Here is a 22,914-nt window from a genome sequence, read left to right on the forward strand (position 1 = left end):
TTGAGACTAGTGACAGGCTGGGGAGAAAGGCATTTCAAGATAAATAGGCTTTGATGTTTCCTGACTAAGCCAAAAAAATCTCAGAGAAGGGAGTAAAAATGTAAAATGATTAAAAGAATTTTCCTTGCTAGGACCTATCACAGCACTTCTCTTTCTCGCTAATGCTTGTGGAAGAAAAAGTAATCTTTTCACCAGTTTCCATGAGGTTATGATTTCTTGACCTCCAGAAGGTTGGAGTTACTAGGATCTGCTAGTCAAACTGCAAATACTGATGAATTTGAGTTGACTAAGATTTCATATATACTAGAACTTGAATAAATGATTACTTTATTCTGATTTTTATAAGGTCTAATGATTAGTTTGTGTTTTCAATGTGTGCAGTGATTTGCCTTGGATATCACCAAATAAGCAACACCATTAGCTCTTACTATTTAGTTATTTACACTTCTTTCTTCACCTCTTGTTATTAACACATCCTTTCATGTTCATCTAATAATTTTTGAAGATACTTTTAAAAACCCAGCACCGAAGCAGTTAGTTTCTTGAACCCACCATTCTTTTGCAAAGCACTGAAAACCAGATTCCATTGCCACCTGACATCTGCCAACATCCTGGGCCTCTCACAATCAGTCTCCAAAGTGAAATCATGGCAAGGAGAAACTGCATTAACTGCTGACCTCACAGTGGTTATGAACTGAGACCTAACCTCAATGCTTATATGATTCTACTACCTCTCTTCTGCCTTCATAGATTGATTGCAAGGTCCTGATAACTCACTGACAAGGTTTTGTAGGAGTGGACTTAATAGCATTCTGAAGGCTTCAATCATTCCTCTGAAAAACAACCCAGACTACTGTGATAAACAGCTCCTTATCCTCCAGAACACTCAGATGCACAATCCTGAAAAGATCAAGACTTTTTAATCTTATTTTTAACATTTGCATGTGATGTCATGGTGATACACACTTATCATCAATATGCATCTTTACATCTTCACTTAAACATATACCACTAATGCCATCACAAAGATGTGTCAAATGCTGGTGAGAGATAAGCACTTGGACGAAAAACAGCTAGATCAGGCTTAACCCAGGTAAGACTAAAGTGATTTGGTAGGAAAATGGAAATACTGTGAGCAGCCTGGCAGGACACTGATTTCTACCTTCATCAAGGACATCTGCCTTCCATTTGACAAATTAGCACCAAACATGGGGGATTTACAGAGCTAATCCTAGTTAATGATAGTTGCAGTGGTGAGAAATACTGAGAAACTAATGCTTCTTTTTGGACCAGTACCTACCACAGTTATCCGTTTACTTGTCAATTTCCATATTAAACTATTAACATTCACTCTACCTGGCACTGAAGGTTGAGACTCCAGCTTGCAAAGCACACAGTAGACCATTTCCCAACCACCCACAGCACTTCAGACCAGTGCTCAGAACCCTTTACTGGTTTATCATTCATTAATAGAGCCAATCAAGGTTCTGGTCTACAGCTTACAGGTCCCACTGGGCAGAGACCAATTCTCCGTTCATGACCTGCCTGAACAACTACACTCATCTAAGACAATGCAGCTGAGGGTGAAGCTCAGAAGAGCTGGCAATTAGGGATCTTTGGTGGAGGGCCAGTGATTGTGAAATGGCCTATAACAGGAGACCAGCACGGGCTATTTTCAGTATAAGATGAAAATCGACCAGTTTGCAAAAGTCTCCCTTAATAATTGAGGAAAAAGAATTAATAATAAATATATTTGTATAAAGAATATAATGACAAAAGCAGGCTCACACCAAAAAAAGGTGATGAGCAAGGTCCACTGTATGAGAACCTTATTTATGGTACTGTGTTTATAGGATCTGTTATAGCGTTCAGTGAAGAATATCGATAGGGATGGGACCTGATTCAGAGAATGGGCACTTCATTACAACTCCATTGGTTCACAGTTTCTGTAAGAATATATTTTGGTTTCAAATGCTCACTTTTAGAGTCAGAGAAACAGTTGATGGTAAACAACTTTAGTCCAGTCAGATGCTTACATACAGAGTTTTAACACACAGCTCCACAAGATATGGAAGAACAACTCCAAGAGTCATGTGGTTTCCCAAACTATCTCCCCTTACATATCTCTGATCCGAACCCCTCAACATGATCTGGATGTAGCCATAAGCATCTACTACTCCAGTACAGGACAACAAGATCTCATATACAACTTAAAATGAAATATATCAACTCACATGTCTCCCTACCTTCAAGGAGCTGTTAGATCAAATCCCCTCTGGATCATATTACAGAGATTATTAGTCAGCAAGTGTGTCTTCCATTTCATCTATAAGTAAACCCCTTTCTACCCACTGCTTAGATCAAAGGCATCGACAAGTGGAGCCTTAGGTTTCACTTCATTGCAGCATAAATGCCAGGTTATTTTAACACATCTCAGTAGCAATGCCACCCTTCGAGTTATCTGTAAAATACTATTTGTTTTAAAAGAACAGAACAGATTGGGATTTAGTTGTCCCTTCCCACGTCTGCCAATAAACTGAAACAATGAGAGACAAGGAATGCTAGAAATATGAAGATTCCAGGCACACTTATGTTTAGGCACTACTGGTCCACTATGATGGATCACCTAATATGTATTTCTTTTACAAATTTAATACAAGCAATTGTATTAAATATATCTTTTAAAAATATTTGCTCAGCTCACATCAACCTTTAAAATTTAGATACATTTCCTAACTTTAAAACTTTTACAGGCTCTTGGTTAATCATATAATAATTTAGAGCTTTTACTTAAAAGGAAACTTGAAATAAAATTAGTCACAGTTAAAACCCTTCTTCCCATGAGGCACACTGCCATTACTGTGTTCTTACAATCAGATTACATTTTTTTCTACTCTGCTGCTATGTGAATGACTCTCAGATGTAATAGGGGAAACTGACTGACTATAGAGAGAACAGTGAAACTGACTATTTACAAGAGTGTTTCAAATCCAGAAGTATACTGATAAAAATATAGAAAATAATTTTTCCTCTAGTTTCTTTCAGTTTTGTTAATCTTAGGACCTGGATCCTGCAAACGTACTCACGTGAGTTGTCCCATGGACTATTCACATGCAAAAAGTTAAGTGTTTAAGTGTGTGCAGAATTAGGCACACACTTGGGATGGGGGGTGGGGAGGGATGTAACTTGTAACAACAGTGGGTACATTTTCAGACAGAACTGTGATATAAGTGCCTGGTGCTCCAATATAAACATTACATACTATTAGAATGAAACAGAAAAGAATATGATTGCAGACCCTTGTCCCGCAACCAGATCAGCAGATGCAGACACCTGAGCCCATGCAGAACCCACTGATTTCAATAGGGCTGGAGCAGACACTTGTTTGGGAACATCCAATTACTAGACTGAGGCCTTAAAGGGTAACCTCAAGGCACCAAGGGGCTGCTACATGTTATATACAGAATACATATTATAAAATGCATGCACGCACACACACACACACACACACACACACAGGGAATTCATTTCTAGATTGAAATAAATCTTATCTTCATGTCCAAGAAAAAAACTTCTCAAACCTATTTTGGAAGCTGAAAACTCCAGTGCCTTGGAGCAGCCTTACATATGTAACAAAGTAGTGCCTTCCCAACTTGAAATGCTGAACGATGCCTTTCTGAGTCTCAATGTTACAAAAGAACAAAAAATGCATAATAAAAGTGTCTTATGTTATATAAAAATGATTTTTGCTGGGCAGCATTGTGGCAGTGAAATAAAAAAGTGCTCCCTCCCTCCGGAAGCTGTATGTCATTAAAAATTAAAGATGAAAGTTTGTTTTGTGATGTGTATTTTTAGCCCTAGAGTGAACCTAATGCATCAAAGAGAAAACTCTCTCTGTCCCCCAAGTGACTGAGAAACACGTACCTCAGAACTAGTGAACATTTAAATAATTTCCTGTAACTTTTAAGGGCCCTTGAAGTGTTATAAATGAAAAAAGTTTCACAGCCATGAAGAGCTGCTCTTAAACTGCATTGAATAATTTGTTTTTTCATTTGACCTCATCATCATCTCTAAAATGTTACCAACAATACCAGTTATATAAGATATTTTGCAAAGGAATATCTTTTTCAAAATCTCATACTGCACATACAGTAAATCTTGTTAATATTTTGTTGTTTACTTCTCTTCAACTCTGTTCATTTAATTTTCCTCTTAGGGGAAAATCCTGCATGATTCACTCACACAGGCAGTCTCCAACGATTTGTTTCCTTGATTTTATGACATTCTCAATACGCACTTCCATTAGAATTTAGAACCATGCACCGATATTAGGCTTTAGGGTAAGAATCTGTCTTGCATCTCAGAAGCGCAGCACAGAACTTTTGAGGGCTTTAAGCTGCCTTTGCACCCTTGCAATTTTGGGCTGTTCTGGGGGCCTAAACAGCACCTGGCATAATTTAGTCCTGAAAAGCTAAGCTACAGCTGCTTGTATCTGTCTTCTGAGAAGCAGCGGTGAAGCCCAGAGTACCCACCATGCTACGTTGCTACCCCTGACACATTCCCTATGCCCGGGTTAGAAGGGGATGAGGGAAGGGTCTTCAGAAGACAGTCTATGGCTATCAACTTCCGTTCCTGTGTCAGGGGAATTCTCTTTTAGCCAGAGCCAGGGCTTTAAGAGATCATTTACACCACATTCTGGCTCCTTTACCCAATATACTGAGGCTGGAGGGAGGGTTAGAATCACCCTACATTTTCAAAAGTACACGGCTGCTACTCTGAAACCATTCATTTACAATGGGACTTATGCTCCCCAAAGTCATTTAGATGCTTTTCAAAATTCCACCCTAAGTTCCTGTGTCATCAGTTCAATATACAGGATAAAAGGATGGAGTCAGCAGCTATTTCTCACCCAGAATCTGAAAATACTTTAAGATTAAATCAGACCAACCACTAACACCCCATAGCACATATATCAGCCTGTATCACAGCCCTTCATCCCAACAGCCTGATTGTAGACATAGGCCTTGGAGTATGCCCTCAGGACCAACAGATTCAGGTTTCAGACCAAGGAAGGAACTGGTTCCACAGTGGAGGGGCCTCCATGGACAACACCCTGGAAACAGCACCTCTCTTTTCCATGAAAGAGACTCCATCTTGAGTGCCTCCGCTGACTGCAGCTGTGGCAGTGGGGTGGGGACTGCACTTTATAAGTCAAAACAAACTCCTAAATATACACCTGGAACCTGCAGACAGCCAAAGGGGATTGAGGAATTAAATCAGTTTTATGCCAAAATGGATTCTGCTTTTTAAAACATGTAACCTTGCATTTAACCTCAAATGTGGCAGAACTTCAGTCCTGTGAATGGAGTCAGCATGATGAAAAGACTCTCTTCCTAATACACAGATTCTCAAACTGTGGGGCATCCCTCCCTCCATGGAGGAAAGTTTGGGGCAGGAGGGGGGTGAGCAGCAACACCAGGTGGCTTGTGTCAGCCACACAGTTGGGCCCAGGCAAGGGAGCACCACCTCCACAGCCTCTCCTCACCTCAGTAAGCCACCCAGACTGGGTCAGTTGAACATTCACCACAGTCGCGCCGATGTCTGCTCCAGGCAACCTTCGTGCCCAGGGCTGGCTCTGCCCCCAGAGACCATCAAAACGTGCCTTCCCCCAACCTGGAAATCCAAGGGGGGTGGGACAGGTATTGGCCCTGCCCTAGCAGTGCAACCTGGATGCAAGGTAGAAGCAGCCACTGCTGAGGAAGCCTTGGCTGTGTCATTGGTAAGTATTGGTGTATTTGAAACTTAAAGGTACAGGTAATTTAATTCAAGTTGTGTTAAGGTCTCTGTGAGGTTTATGAGCAGGCTATCAAGCATACTTTTGTGTGTGTATTTTTGTCTGGGTTGTGGGGGACACAACCAAAAATTGGGGGGCTCAGCTTAAAACGTTAAAAACCGCTCTCCTAAAGATCTCAGCAAGAAGAGCTCTTACCCTTGCATTGCTGTTTTTAGGTAAGTTTGAATATATGTATTTTAAATTGTGGGTTATTTTTAATCAACAGCTGCATACAAATATCAAAAAAATCTATAGCTCCTCTCTCATTAATAACTGTTAGTTCTTCCTACTTCTTATTAAGTACCTCTTACCTGCATACATGCTCTTCCACTCCCAGTCCATGCCACATTCTAATCTAAGGGCATGTCTACACTTATCTCTGGAGCGACTGATCCAGCAGGGGGTCGATTTATCGTGTCTAGTGAAGACACGATAAATCGACCGCCGAGCGCTCTCCGTTGACTCCGGTACTCTACCAGAGTGAGAAGCGCAGGCGGAGTCAATGGGGGAGCGTCAGCAGTCAACCTGTGTAGACAGCAGTGTAGACATCATGGTAAGTAGATCTAAGTTTGTAGACTTCAGCTACATTATTCACATAGTTGAAGTTGCGTAACTTATATCGATTCCCCCGCGGAGTGTAGACCAGGCCTAACTGAAAAGCCGCAATGAAAATATTGACAAGCAAGCACTAACAAGAAATCAATTAATCACATTTTAATGAATCCACATTTGTATTTCCACCACTCCTGCAAGAGAAACTTCCTTTGTTATTTCCAGTTAGATTTTTCAGGTAGCCTACAAAGACAACAGACGTGACTGCCTGGGAAACCACGTCTGCCACTCTAGAGAAGAGGAGGGGTAAGGAGACAGGCAGTAAAAGAGTATGGGTATGCCCAGACATGGGCAACCACTTCATAGGATCACTAATTCACAGGGAATATGGAGGATGCATTGTATGGGTTTTCATATTCAAAACACCTGTTTATGAAGTAAACAAAAGCTGGTTTAAAATGAAACCACTTTGACCTACATTTGTTAAATACATGTTGAAACTTTGCTGAGAACTGCATTAAACCTACGAATTGTGCAGTGAGCCTGCAAACTCAGCCACAGAAAGAAATGTCAAAACTTGCACAAATGGCATTTCAGTAAATTCCCTTGTCCTGTTCATCAATGCTAAGTTGTCTATGCAGCATTTGATAGAATGCTTATCCTTAAGATACTGTATTATTTGATTCATCTTATTGATGATGTAAAGGGAAGTTTAAGTGACTTCCCCGAGGTCACAGAAGTCATCAGTGGCAGAGCTAGAAACAGAACACTACCTCACAGCACAGTGCTCCAATCATTAGACAACACTCCTGTATTATAAAAGATGACAAAGCCCTGGTCTACACTAGGAGTTGAGGTCAAATTTACCAGCATTAAATCGATTTAACCCTGCACCCGTCCACACGACAAAGCCTTTTTTTTTCGAATTAAAGGACTTTTAAAATCGATTTCCTTACTCCACCCCCGACAAGGGGATTAGTGCTGAAATCATCCTTGCTGGGTCGAATTTGGGGTACTGTGGATGCAATTAGACGGTACTGGCCTCCTGGAGCTATCCCAGAGTGCTCCATTGTGACCGCTCTGGACAGCACTCTCAACTCAGATGCACTGGCCAGGTAGACAGGAAAAGGCACGCGAACTTTTGAATTTCAAGTTCCTGTTTGGACAGTGTGGCAAGCTGCAGGTGACTGCAGAGCTCATCAGCAGAGGTGACTATGATGGAGTCCCAGAATCGCAAAAGAGCTCCAGCATGGACAGAACGGGAGGTATGGGATCTGATCGCTGTATGGGGAGAGGAATCCGTGCTATCAGAACTATGTTCCAGTTTTCAAAATGGCAAAACATTTGTCAAAATCTCCCAGGGCATGAAGGACAGAGGCCATAACAGGGACCCAAAGCAGTGCCTGAGGCAAGCCTACCAGAAAACCAGAGAGGCAAACGGCTGCTCTGGGTCAGAGCCCCAAACATGCCGCTTCTATGATGAGCTGCATGCCATTTTAGGGGGTTCAGCCACCACTACCCCAGCCGTGTTGTTTGACTCCTTCAATGGAGATGGAGGCAACACGGAAGCAGGTTTTGGGGACGAGGAAGATAATGATGATGATGAGGTTGTAGATAGCTCACAGCAAGCAAGCAGAGAAACCGGTTTTCCCGACAGCCAGGAACTGTTTCTCACCCAGGACCTGGAGCCAGTACCCCCCGAACCCACCCAAGGCTGCCTCCCGGACCCACCAGGCGGAGAAGGGACCTCTGGTGAGTGTACCTTTTAAAATACTATACATGGTTTAAAAGCAAGGATGTTTAATGATTAATTTGCCCTTGCATTCATGGCTCTCCTGGATGTACTCCCAAAGCTTTTGCAAAAGGTTTCTGGGGAGGGCAGCCTTATTCCGTCCACCATGGTAGGACACTTTACCACTCCAGGCCAGTAGCACATACTCGGGAATCACTGGAGAACAAAGCATTGCAGTGTGTGTTTGCTGGCGTTCAAACAACATCCATTCTTTATCTCTGTGTGTTATCCTCAGGAGAGAGATATCATTCATGGTCACCTGGTTGAAATAGGGTGCTTTTCTTAAGGGGACATTCAGAGTTGCCCGTTCCTGCTGGGCTGTTTGCCTATGGCTGAACAGAAATGTTCCCCGCTGTTAGCCATGGGGAGGGAGGAGGCAAAATGCGACCTTGGAATGAAAGCACATGTGCTATGTATGTAATGTTAACAGCAAGCTTTACCGTGAAAGAGTGTACCCATTGTTCTATATGTCTTTTTAAATTCCGCTGTCCCTTTTTTTTTCTCCACCAGCTGCATGTGTTTCAAGGATCACAGGATCTTCTCCTTCCCTGAGGCTTGTGAAGATTAGAAGGTGAAAAAAACGCACTTGCAATGAAAAGTTCTCTGAGCTCATGCTGTCCTCCCACACTGACAGAGCGCAGACGAATGTGTGGAGGCAGACAACGTCAGAGTGCAGGAAAGCACAAAATGACCGGGAGGAGAGGTGGCGGGCTGAAGAGAGTAAGTGGCAGGCTGAAGAGAGGGCTGAAGCTGAAAGGTGGCAGCAGCGTGATGAGAGGAGGCAGGATTCAATGCTGAGGCTGCTGGAGAATCAAACTAATATGCTCCAGCATATGGTTGAGCTGCAGGAAAGGCAGCTGGAGCACAGACCGCCGCTACAGCCCCTGTGTAACCAACCACCCTCCTCCCCAAGTTCCATAGCCTCCTCACCCAGACACCCAAGAACGCAGTTGGGGGCCCTCTGGCCACCCAGCCACTCCACCCCAGAGGATTGCCCAAGCAACAGAAGGCTGGCATTCAATAAGTTTTAAACTTTTAAACTTTTAAAGTGCTGTGTGGCCTTGTCCTTCCCTCCTCCACCACCCCTCCCGGGCTACCTTGGCAGTTTATCCCCCTATTTGTGTGATGAATTAATAAAGAATGCATGAATGTGAAGCAACAATGACTTTATTGCCTCTGCAAGCGGTGATCAAAGGGAGGAAGGGAGGGTGGTTAGCTTACAGGGAAATAGAGTGAACCAAGGGATGGGGAGGTTCATCAGGAGAAACAAACAGAACTTTCACACCGTAGCCTGGCCGGTCATGAAACTGGTTTTCAAAGCTTCTCTGATGCGCACCGCACCCTCCCGTGCTCTTCTAACCACCCTGGTGTCTGGCTGCGCGTAACCAGCGGCCAGGTGATTTGCCTCAACCTCCCACCATAAACGTCTCCCCCTTACTCTCACAGATATTGTGGAGCGCACAGCAAGCAGTAGTAACAGTGGGAATATTGGTTTCGCTGAGGTCTAACCGAGTCAGTAAACTCTGCCAGCGCGCTTTTAAACGTCGACATGCACATTCTACCACCATTCTGCACTTGCTCAGCCTGTAGTTGAACAGCTCCTGACTACTGTCCAGGCTGCCTGTGTATGGCTTCATGAGCCAGGGCATTAAGAGGTAGGCTGGGTCCCCAAGGATAACTAGGCATTTCAACATCCCCAATGGTTATTTTCTGGTTTGGGAATAAAGTCCCTTCCTGCAGTTTTTGAAACAGACCAGAGTTCCTGAAGATGCGAGCGTCATGTACCTTTCCCGGCCATCCCACGTTGATGTTGGTGAAACATTCCTTGTGATCCACCAGTGCTTGCAGCACTATTGAAAAGTACCCCTTGCGGTTTATGTACTCGCCGGCTTGGTGCTCCGGTGCCAAGAGAGGGATATGGGTTCCCCTCTATGGCCCCACCACCCTGAGGGAATCCCATTGCAGCAAAGCCATCCACTTTGACCTACACATTTCCCAGGGTCACTACCCTTGATATCAGATCATCTTTGATTGCATTGGCTATTTGCATCACAGCAGCCCCCACAGTAGACTTGCCCACTCCAAATTGATTCCCAACGGACCGGTAGCTGTCTGGCGTTGCAAGCTTCCACAGGTCTATTGCCATTCGCTTCTCAACTGTGAGGGCTGCTCTCATCCTGGTATTCATGAGCTTCAGGGCAGGAGAAAGCAAGTCACAAAGTTCCATGAAAGTGCCCTTACGCATGTGAAAGTTTCGCAGCCACTGAGAATCGTCCCAGACCTGCAACGCTATGTGGTCCCACCACTCTGTGCTTGTTTCCCGGGCCCAAAATCGGCGTTCCACTGCATGAACCTGCCTCATTAGCACCATGATGCCCACATTGTCAGGGCCTGTGCTTTGAGAGAAGTCTGTGTCCATGTCCTCATCACTCTCATCACTGCGCTGACGTCACCTATTCGCCCGGTTTCGCTTTGCCAGGTTCTGGTGCTGCATATACTGCTGGATAATGCGTGTGGTGTTTATGTGCTCCTACTTGCCAAAGTGATCTGAGCGGGCTCCATGCTTGCCGTGGTATGGCGTCTGCACAGAACAAAGGTGCGGAACGATTGTCTGCTGTTGCTCTGACGGAGGGAGGGGTGACAGACGACATGGCTTACAGGGTTGGCTTACAGGGAATTAAAATCAACAAAGGGGGTGGCTTTACATCAAGGAGAAACAAAAACAGCTGTCACACAGAATGGCCCCCTCAAGGATTGAACTCAAACCCCTGGGTTTAGCAGGCCAATGCTCAACCCACTAAGCTATCCCTCCCTCTGCTATTTCAGGCAGGACTGAATCTCCATTGAAGTTTTCAAGGTGCCCCTGACAGACTTCACCAAAACAATTGTTGGCCGTTGATTTCACGGAGGGAGGGAGGGACGGGGGAGCAAATGAATACAAAACAAATCTGGTCTATTTCTTGTTTTGATCCTCTCCATCTATCTTTTACATCTTTGGCTGGCAGCAGACGGTGCAGTAGGGCTGCAAGCCATCCACATCATCTGGCTGCTCGGCAGAAGATGGTGCAAGAGGACTGCTAGCCATCCTTATCTCCTGCCTGTCCGGCAGAAGATGGTGTAATAGGACTGCTAGCCATCTTCATCTCCTGCCTGCTCACCGTAAGATGGTACAATAGGACTGCCTGCAGGACTAAAAAGAATGACCTGGTCGAGTCACTCCTAATTTAGTCCCTGCACCCATGTCTGCCCAGGCGCTCCTGACCGACCTTACCGAGGTGGCCAGGAGCACCTCGGACACGATGACGATGGTTTTCAGGCCTATTGCACCGTCTGCTGCCACAAGGCAATGGGTTGCTGCTGTTGTGTAGAAATGCAGTACTGCGTCTGCCAGCACCCAGGAGACATACGGTGACAGTGAGCTGAGTGGTCTCCATGCTTGCCATGGTATTGCATCTGCACAGGTAACTCAGGAAAAAAGGTGCAAAACGATTGTCTGCCATTGCTTTCACGGAGGGAGGGAGGAAGGACCTGATGACATGTACCCAGAACCACCCGCGACAATCTTTTTTGCCCCATCAGGCATTGGGATCTCAACCCAGAATTCCAATGGGCGGCGGAGACTGCGGGAACTGTGGGATAGCCACCCACAGTGCAACACTCTGGAAGTAGACGCTAGCCTCAGTACTGTGGAAGCATTCTGCCAAGTTAATGCACTTAGAGCATTTTGTGTGGGGACACACACAATTGACTATGTAAAAACGATTTATAAAAAAACGACCTCTATAAATTCGACCTAATTTCGTAGTATAGACATACCCAAACAAAACAAAAAAACCCCACTTTTGTTGAGTTTCCTCTCACCTCCCTTCCCTTCTCTTACACATTTCTCCTCACCTCCCTCATATTTCCCTCTGTTTCTACCCTATCACTAAAGCCTTGTCAACACTGGAAAGGGCTTGCTGGTGTAACTATAGTGGCAAACCCTCCTAGTGTAGACACAGCTTATACAAGCAAAAGAATGCATTTTACTGCTATTGCCTTCTCAAACAAAATAAGCTCTCCACAAAAACATTTCATAGAATCATAGAAGATTAGGGTTGGAAGAGACCTCAGGAGGTCATCTGGTCCAATCCCCTGCTCAAAGCAGAACCATCACCAACTAAACCATCCCAGCCAGGGCTTTGTCAAGCCAGACTTAAAAATCTCTAAGGATGGAGATTCCACCACCTCCCTAGGCAACCCATTCCAGTGCTTCACCACCCTCCGAGTGAAATAGTGTTTCCTAATATCCAACCTAGACCTCCCCCACTGCAACTTAAGACCATTGCTTCTGTTCTGTCATCTGCCACCACTGAGAACAGCCTAGCTCCATCCTTTTTGGAACCCCCTTTCAGGTAGTTGAAGGCTGTTATCAAATCCCCCCTCACTCTTCTCTTCTGCAGACTAAATAACCACAGTTCCCTCACCTCTCCTGGTAAGTCATGTGCCCTAGCCCCCTAATCATTTTCACTGTGCTCTCCAATTTCTCCAGTGGGTGGACCAAAACTGGACACGATACTCCAGGCGTGGCCTTACCAGTGCCAAATAGAGGGGAATAATCAATTCCCTCGATCTGCTGACAACGCTCCTACTAATACAGCCCGATATGCTGTTGGCCTTCTTGGCAACAAGAGCACACTGCTGACTCATATCCAGGTTCTCGTCCACTGTAATCCCCAGGTCCTTTTCTGCAGAACTGCTGCTTAGCCAGTCGGTCCCCATCCTGTATTGGTGCATGGGATTCTTCCTTCCTAAGTGGAGGACTCTGCACTTGTCCTTGTTGAACCTCATCAGATTTCTTTTGGCCCAATCCTCCAATCTGACTAGGTCACTCTGGACCCTGTCCCTAAACTCCATTTTTTTTTATAGTGGCATAACTGCATCAATGTTAGGGCTTTTCCCAGTAGAGAAATGTTGTTAAACAATCATACCCCTGACCAACACTTACTCTACTAGCCAAAGTTTCTAGCCCAAACCTGGCCTGGCCTAACTCTCTGATGAGTGAAACAATTGTGACATGAGAAATAACACAGCTAGCTCCTGGCTCCTCCTCTTCCTCCCTCCACTCTGCCCTCCCAACAGTACATTGCTGTGTATCTGGATTGTAATATCAAAAACAAGAACAGTAGGTGACACTATCAGACAACGATGGCTACTATAAATACTCACGCACACATGGATTATTTGCACTCACCTTTCACCAAAGTGTGTTTGTCTGTGGGAGACGAGCGAGCAAGTACTCGTAGTTTTGGCCAGATCTTGTCAATACGTTCTTGCTCAACCTGAAAATAATAATACAATCATCAGCCTGTCGTAAGCAAATCTGGATCTATGTTTTCCTGCCTAGCAAAGTTTTCACTTTTCACACTCAAAACTGATATGAAAGGAGAATCAGGCCCTACACTGGTAATCTGGAGCCACCTCTCTCTGAAATGACCAGCCAAATGACAGTAACAGCCTGCACTACTGGTAGGGTAGGTAGGGCCATGAGACACTGAGTTCCCCACACTGTCTTACTGAATTGCCTTGATTGCTGGCTGAAGTAGGTAGGATTCACCGTAGGGACAGAAGTGGCCTTTTTATTGCCTTACGGAATCACTACACTCAGGGCTGGATTACCCAATAGGCAGACTAAGCACGTGCTTAGGGCACCAGCAAAGCAGGGGGCACCAAAAAAAATGAGATTTTTTTTTTGAAAAAAATTGATATTTGATATTTCAAAAAAGCATCCAAGTAGTCATCATGGGAAAAATCAGAACTTTGTTAGACTTCCTTACACTCCACTACATACTCTTCCCATCGTTTTTCTGTTCTCTTTTTATTAATTATCCCCACCTAAACCAGAGGGGCATCCTACTAATGTAGATCGAAATAATGCGAGGAAATCAGATCCTGTCATGTATTGCAATAAATTTATGTTTTATTATTGATATATTCTTCTGAGTTATATTCTTGTTGGAGCTTGTGGTTCAGTTTGACCCATTTTTAGCAGGCCATATCTCAAAATATGGGAATGCTGGCAAAGGGAACCCATCATACTTATCCAAGACAATATGTGATGAACTCATTGGTCTAATGAGTGACAAAGTTTGTTCAGCTTTAGTGGGTGAAATAAGTACTGCTGGGTACTTCAGTTTGTCTGTCGACTCTACACCTGATCTTTCACATATTGATCAATTGAGCATTGTACTAAGATATGTGTCTCCCACAGCTGGAAAACCAGTTGAACGATTTATAACATTCCACAATTTGAAAAGCCACGCTGGTGAAGAAATGGCAAATCAAGTACTGGATTATCTGTGCCAAGTTTGCAAAATAGATTTCTCAAAGTGCATAGGTCAATCTTATGACAACGCTGCCAACATGTCAGGGAGTTATCAAGGAATGCAGAAGAAGCTTTTAGAAGCCATATTCATACCATGTGCTGCACACTCTCAATCTTGTTGGCCGCAGAGCTGTTGATTGTTGTCCGGTGGCAGTACGTTTTTTCTCAACAGTCCAGCTACTTTATACATTTTTCTCTGCCTCAACACACCGATGGGCAGTTCTTAAAATATATTTGGGCAATGATCGTGTGTTGAAATCTCTTTCTAATACTCGCTGGGAGGCACATGCAGTGGCAACAAGTGCAATTCTGGAGTCCTACTCAAAGATTGTGGATGCATTAGAAAGTATAGCTGAAGACCAATCACAAAAGGGAGAAACTATATGAGAGGCAGAAAACACTGCAAACAAGATGCAAGAACTAGAGTTTGTATTCATGTTGACCATGTGGAATGAAATTTTACAACACTTTTACCACACAAGTCAAGCTCTCCAAGAAAAAGAATTGGATTTGAAAACATGTGCAGACCTCTGTCAATCATTAGCAGACCACTTACACACTTTGAGGAATGATTTCGAAAGATTTGAAGACATATCAAAAGATATCTTGCCTGATACTAACTACAAAGAAGCCCAGTCCCGCAAGCGAATCAGGAAAAAACAAGCAAATGATAGTGCAACAGAAACAGCATTGAATCCTAGAGACAAATTTCGCGTATCTACTTACTACGCTATAATTGATACACTTGAAGCTCATATGAAGAGGAGAGGTGAAGTGTACAAAGTAGTATCAAGTAGATTTTCTTTTCTAAACGATATCTGACGAACAATATTCAGAAGGTTCCCAAAAGCTAGTTGACTCATACCCTGTTGACTTGAACATGAATCTCTGTGGAGAAGTACGGCAGTTCCACTGTTATATGCGCGAAAGTTTAATGAAACAGGAAAAATGAAATTCAGTCACATTGATCTTCATGACACAATATTGAAAGACGGAATACAATGTGTATTTCCAAATGTAGAGATCGCACTACTTATTTTTCTAACACTGATGATTACTAACTGCTCTGCAGAACACTCTTTTTCTCAGCTGAAAAGAATAAAAAACCCTCAGAGAACAACAGTGTGTCAGGACAGACTTGATTCACTTTCCTTATTGTGTATGGAAGCGGACATGCTTCGTCGAGTCAGCTTCGATGAACTTATCCAGAATTTTGCAATCAGAAAATCTAGAAAGAAGCTATTTTAATTTCAGCATACATGTAAGTTTTGTGTCATTTTGAAAAATAAAATTTTATTTTACGGTACAGTATTGATTTTATTTTGAATTACATATGGGGGGGCACCATAACCTTTTCAGTGCTTAGGGCCTCTAAAGGTCTTAATCCGGCCCTGACTCCACTCCAGAATCTGACTCTAAAAGTAGCAAGGTGGAGTTCTATATCTGCAGTGTCTCGAGGGCTCCCAGATTGAATGTGCTCAGTCTACAAGTAGAAAGATGTTTCTGTTCACTAGCCTTGCCAACTCTAGCTGGGATCTGGAAATCCAGCTGAGTTCTTCATCTCACACATCATCACCAAGAGAAAAGGTTCTGCAGGCCAGACTGTGCCCTCAGTGTCCCACAAGCAAACTCCATTGTCTGACAGTTCTGCCCTCATGTTGTCTCAGTAGGTTTGCTTGGGTGTAACCACTTATGTAGTCTCATCTGAGAATGGAGCCACATTTTAAATGAGACTCGATGCAAGAAGGCAGAGCTCCAGCTAAGCTGCAGCATTTAGAGGCTGACTCCGTATGGCTGCCAGTTGCTAGTGAGCTCTGAGAGCCCTGCTGTTGGGTTTTTGGGGAGTTTTTTGGTTCATTAGTTGGGGGGTGGAAGGTTAAAGAACTTTTCTGAATTTGTACTTTTTGAAACAGTCTGATATCATGGTTCAGAAAAGAGCTCAACTGGGTTAGCACTACTGTGATAGTGTCACTGATTAGATAACTTTCAGAAAAGTTAAATGTAACATGCTGGTTTATCAGAGGCATTTGAAATAACAAAGGAGTAATACTGGAAGTCGAACCATCCCTTCGGTCAGGCTGTTGGGCTGGTCGTTGTCTACTGAAGTGAGGGACATCACAATAGAAGAGAAATACAGTGTGTTCCTCCATCCTTCACTGTAGTTTATGAAACATAACATCGGAAAAAGTTACTTTATATTCAATTCATGAATTACCTCTCCCTTCTCGTTTCGGATCCTCCTGTTAAACTCCTTTCCCTCTATGCAGAGAAAATCTTCTCCTGGATGAAGAATTCCACACTTTATTGCGATGGCACGAGCTGTATTGATGTTGTCCCCAGTGACCATGCGGACTGTAATTCCAGCTCGCTGGCATTTTCTTATGGCTTCTGGGACCTATAAACACAGTACAATATACATAATCTGCTACGGTTTTTTAAATTGCCATATTTTTTAAAGGTGAACAATTCCTAGAGATAAAAATAGGACTTATAAAACACGAACAAAATCATGGCACAGATCAGGAATATCTAAACTGCCCATCTGAAAGATACTCTCACAACTTGCCCGAAGCCCCATAAGCTACCCCTAGTTTTTACTAAAAAGGAGTCGTTTGCAGCTGACTTAAACCTTAGTATAGAGGTACAGCCTGCTGAGACTACAGGTTTCAACATGGAATGCTCCATTTGATCCAACAAGAACACCATTCCTTCCTTCTTTTTTCCTTCCGTGTTCTCCTCAGATATGACACATTGGTAAACATACAATTTTTAATAAAAATGTATTGAATTATAAGGATGAACTAAATACATTGAAGCTATTTTTCTAAAATGATTTACAATTAATATATCTGTTCTTCAGATGAGTGATTATGTTATTACATATATTCTGCCCCACCAAATCTTGGCTACATTGAATTAAAGTTGCAAGTACATATCAATGGTTTCAGTGATTGCTATTTTTTTTCAGAACATTTTAGTTAAAACAAAGTAGAAAACCAAGAAACTCAGAAATAAAGCTGTAGTTTCACATGAAGTAGCAGAATCCTCCCGCTTGACTCCTGCCCATAGAGGAGCCTGCCTCCTAGCTTCATTTTTGAATGTGAAGTTTCCAAATCAAAAACAAAAGAACAACCAGGCACCATCGAAGAGGAGTTTTATCATTTGTTTCATACATACATACATACATACATGTCTGAGTATCACCACACTAACTTTAAGGCTAGTATGCAGAAATATGCTGCTTCTGCGTCTAATCATGCTTGGCAACCAACTGCCACATGGAGTCATAGGATTGACTGACCTTGATTTGAGGGCCACAAAGTTCCCCACCCACCCGTTATCTTGTGGAGGGGAATCCTGATGCTGCAAAATGGGGAGTCTCACATCTGCAAATCTCTGTATATGGTTGGGATCACGGCTCTTCTCCTGCATAGACTAAGTGGTGCATAGCAGTGTGGTTCTGTGTGTGTGTGTGTCCAGGCGTTCTCCAGTCAATCCCCTGTGCCTTGCAAAGTGCAAAAATAAGTTTGCACTAAATATCTGGCATATATATTTTTCTTCAGTGTTGAAGGCTCATTGTGTACACAGAATAAACACAGGGGTATGCATGGAACCCTGTCAGCCGCACATCCTCTATTTATGTCATCAAAATAGCTGGAATTTTATGCAAAGATTTAAAAAGTGGTACATCATTAAATATACTTTTGGAACAATGGTTTCTGTAGTGGTGAAATGACATACAGCTAAATGCTGGCTAGAATATGCAGGAATAGAGAAGCTGATTTGCCCATTCCTTCTGCCTACGACGACTCAGCACCAGCCTGATAGACCCTGAGGATGTCATGCTATTTCAGAAGCAAACATATTGGGGGGAGGCATCACAGGGAGAAGTGGAGCTCGACAGAGGAGATGGAGCCCACTTTCTACTAAAGACCCATACCTCTAGTCTTGGGGTATTAGGAGAGAGGAGTCTAAAATGGCCCCCTACTCTCCCTCCTCCAGATTAGATTTTTGATGCAACCTCTTCCTTCTGACAACTCTGTTTTGGTGTTTTCTGCAAGTACTATTGCTCCGTGGTATCAGTCAGCTGAGGTGGTCAGCTCCTCCTGCATGCATTTAGAAGGCTCCGTGTATGTTTACGACATCTCCATCATCCTTAAAAATCTGGGACTGCACTCCCCCCACTCCCCGAGGAGGAGGCAGGGCTTAGTGGTTCTCCCAGAGTGGAAGATCCATCTAGAGCTCCTTATGCTAGTTCACACAACATTACATTTCTCCACAGCAAGTGGAGCTGCAAGACCATGATTTGGCCCATAAAGACAGCCAAAACAAAGGACATTGAGATAAAACATGATTCTCTGGAAATGAAATGAAAACTGACTTTTTTTCATTGTACATTTCTTCATCTTAGCAGCTATTTTCATTTAATAAAGAGATGCTTCTGTTCCAAAGTCCATGACACACGTTGCAAAAAGACTTTCATTACTTAGGACACAAACATTTTAATTAGGTAACTGCACTTTTCAGATATTAAACAGCACAAATGTTCTACTACTTTTGATCAGCCTCTTGCTTCTAGTGGAAAATAAGTTGACAGGGCTTCAGGAAATGCTGAAGAAGAGCCCAGAGAAGCTGCCTAAATATTAATAAATTTGCTATAAATACCCAGTTGTCATGCTGTACTACCAAAATGATATTCAGTATCAAAAACTCATGCAGAAATGCGACTTCATTATTCCAGCTGTGCACAATGTGCTTCCATAGATTATTTATTATTCAACTTATTAATTAAAGCTCAGGGAAATTCTACAAGAATGTATAGACACTAAATCCATCCAAACCTTCCTGGCCATGCAGTGGAGTCATGGGCATTTCTAGCACAATAAATGATTGTTCTTTGATTGTCATCTGGGAGGTCATTCAAAAAAAAAAAAAGGTTCAGTATTAGGTAATTAAGTGAAAATCAATATGCTGTAGAGAGATAGGAAAAATATGCAACAGGGTTTTTCGTTTGTTTTTTGGAATTATTATAAATAGTGGATCAATACGATCAGTTAGCACCCTTTTACAGCGAGAGAGAATGGAGATAAACAGGTTAGAGACATTCATTTTAAAACACCAACACTGCAGTTTTCATTCCCTGGTCTATCACGTACTGTACTGTCTTTGCAGGACCATTAAGTATGACCTTTAAAGATAAGACAGTTAGGATAGTGGTATCTTAAAAAAATGCTTTGCTTGCTGTAGACCTATTGAAAATAATGCATGTTCCAACAAAGTTTGCATAGTCTGCTGTAATGGGTAGTAGATATAGGTTGGTCTGAATAACTTATTTCTTCAAGGATAATATTTATTTATTAAGTCATAACCCTGAAGTCGGTGCTGTAAAAACCAGAAGAAAACACAGCCCATGCCTAACGAGCTTACTCTCAAAGCAAGCATGTTGTTCTTAAAGTTCACCATACAGCATCTGACCCACTAATGTAGATGCAAGCCAGTGAAATTCAAAACAAAACACTTTAGAGCAATCTGAGTAAGCACATCCAGCTGTTTTTGCTTCAAGACTCCTAAAAGCAGAAGGAGAATTATCACAAAGTATTAGAAAAAACTATGGATCTGTCTCCCTCAAAGTTACCCTTTGAGGGGGTCAAGATGTGGAGAGTTGTCTTTTTAGGAAAATCCAGATTCGATTGTCTGAGTACATTTGGAACTCATTATGGAAGGGACAGTTTTTCATGCGTGTGCACACGCCAACTCTATACCACTCAGTGAATGATAAAAACAGTATGCACTAATGTAGTTCCTTTCCCCCCAGAGGATCCCAAAGTCCTTTACAAATAAGCCAAACACCCCTGTGTGGAGTAGGTGAATAACACAGTATCACAGAAAAACTCATTTCAAGTTCATATCCATTCTTCTTTATTCTAAAGGTCTCGACTAAGCAAGATAGTTAGAAAATTCCTAATAAGCATTCACCTTATGAATTCAAAGCCCTAGCAAAGTCATTTAGGACAGTGGAGTGATGAAGCCTATGTGTGAGTGGATGTACACCAAATGAATGTAACTGATGACCCCACTATCAAGAACTATCAGATGCATCCAGATCCTAGAGTGAAGTGTTATTAAAAATATATGGATCTAGAACAGGAGTGAGCCTTGAGAAAAAGTGTATTGGGGCCAAATCCTGAGAGGTACTGAGTACCTTCCACTGTGGTTGACATTAATGGAAGCAGAGGGCACTCAGCACTTTGCAGATAGTGATCAGTCAGCACCTCACAGGATTGGCCCCTAACTGTCTTATCACATCCAAATTCTGAGACTTTGTATTCAGACACAGTCTAAGCTTAAAACCCCTGAATTCACTGCCTGCTATAAAGATCAATAGAGCTATGGACTGGTTTTGAGTCCAAAGAAAGTATTAGAATCTGCTAGGAAAGCCCCTTTTATGTATATCAAGGACATGGGCCATTGAGGGCCATTTTATTAAACATAATTTATTGTAATAAGCATGTTTGTACAATGCAGTAGTTTTGGTGAACGTGGGAGACAAAGGTTGATTGCTAATATTAGTAAGTGAGAAGCACCTCATTCTTTCTGAAGGCAGTACGTGTTTTCCTGTATCCATGTTTAAACTCAGTTGGTCAGCCCAGATAAAATGAACTCTTAGTAATCCAGAAATTAAAGTAGAAATGTAACTAATATTAAATTGCATTGTACATATCTTCAGAAATAGTTTTAAAAACACAATTATTTGATGAATATTCAACACTAAATTTGTAATTTGGACACAAGATTGTTACATATTTTATCAAATTTAACAAACTGCATCATCAAAAATGATATTTCAAAATATAGAAATTTTGTAACTTTTACAACCATAGTGAAACTATTTTGGATGGTAGAAACTTTCAACCCAAGGACATTTTTTAAGAATATGTAAAAGTGTGAAAGATCTAAATGATATCTCTTTCTCCTTGATATACATAAAAGTGGCTTTCCCAGCAAATTATAATACTTTCTTTGGACTCAAAACCAGTCCATGGCTCTATTCATAACAATTAACCTTCTCTCTGAGAAAGTAATCAAAGAGAAAATTAAGAAGTTATATGATCATAGTCTATAAGTATGTATACAGGGAGAGTACATCCAATACTTCAGGGCTCTTTAATCTACCAGACAAAGACATAACAAGATCTAATGGTTGGAAGTCGAAGCTAGGAATATTCAGACTGGAAATAAGGGGTACATGTTTTAACAGCAAGGGCCTCTGTCACTGATCATTGGAATAGCTCAGCCAAGAAACAGAAGTGCTAGCCATGTTAGTCTCTATCAGCAGAAAGAACAAGGAGGACTTGTGGCCTTAGAGACTAACCAATTTATTTGAGCATGAGCTTTTGTGAGCTGTAGCTCACTTCATTGGATGCATTCAGTGGAAAATACAGTAGGAAGATTTTAGATAGATAGGTAGTTAGATAGATATACACACACACACACACAGAAAACATGAAAAAATGGGGCTTGCCATACCAACTCTTAACGAGACCAATCGATTAAAGTGGGCTATTATCAGCAGGAGAAAAAAAAAACGTTTGTAGTGATAATCAGGATGGCCCATTTCAAACAGTTGACAAGAAGGTGTGAGTAACAGTAGGGGGCAAATTAGCATGTGGAAATAGTTTTTAGTTAGTGTAATGACTCATCCACTCCCAGTCTTTATTCAAGCCTAATTTAATGGTGTCCAGTTTGCAGATTAATTCCAGTTTTGTGGCTTCTTATTGGAGTCTGTTTTTGAAGTTTTTTTGTTGAATAATTGCAACTTTTACGTCTGTTAGGGATTCAACTAATGGGATGTTAGGCATAATTAAAAAAGGGATCGAGAATAAGATGGAGAATATCTTATTGCCCTTATATAAATCCATGGTACGCCCACATCTTGAATACTGTGTATAGATGTGGTCCCCTCATCTCAAAAAAGATATACTGGCATTAGAAAAGTTTCAGAAAAGGGCAACTAAAATGATTAGGGGTTTGGAATGGGTCCCATATGAGGAGAGATTAAAGAGGCTAGGACTTTTCAGCTTGGAAAAGTGAAGACTAAGGGGGGGTATGATAGAGGTACATAAAATCATGAGTGGTGTGGAGAAAGTGAATAAGGAAAAGTTATTTACTTGTTCCTATAATATAAGAACTAGGGGCCACCAAATGAAATTAATGGTCAGCAGGTTTAAAACAAATAAAAGGAAGTTCTTCTTCACACAGTGCACAGTCAACCTGTGGAACTCCTTGCCTGAGGAGGTTGTGAAGGCTAAGACTATAACAGGGTTTAAAAGAGAACTGGATAAACTCATGGAGGTTAAGTCCATTAATGGCTAT

General features: G+C 42.3%; 1 protein-coding gene across 4 annotated transcripts in view; it reads right to left on the reverse strand.

The window, feature by feature from the left end:
* The window catches only part of ATP2B2 (ATPase plasma membrane Ca2+ transporting 2), a 330,044-nt gene that overhangs the window by 46,648 nt on the left and 260,482 nt on the right, over positions 1-22,914 (reverse strand). For all 4 annotated transcript variants that reach the window (XM_077821231.1, XM_077821230.1, XM_077821229.1 and 1 more), the window contains 2 exons: positions 16,757-16,936; positions 13,411-13,498 (listed from right to left, as the gene is read on the reverse strand). In XM_077821231.1, the coding sequence (XP_077677357.1) occupies positions 13,411-13,498; positions 16,757-16,936 (268 nt within the window). The remainder of the gene's footprint in view (positions 1-13,410; positions 13,499-16,756; positions 16,937-22,914) is intronic.

The sequence above is a fragment of the Eretmochelys imbricata genome, chromosome 7 (assembly GCF_965152235.1).
Source record: "Eretmochelys imbricata isolate rEreImb1 chromosome 7, rEreImb1.hap1, whole genome shotgun sequence".
Classification (NCBI taxonomy): Eukaryota; Metazoa; Chordata; order Testudines; family Cheloniidae; genus Eretmochelys; species Eretmochelys imbricata.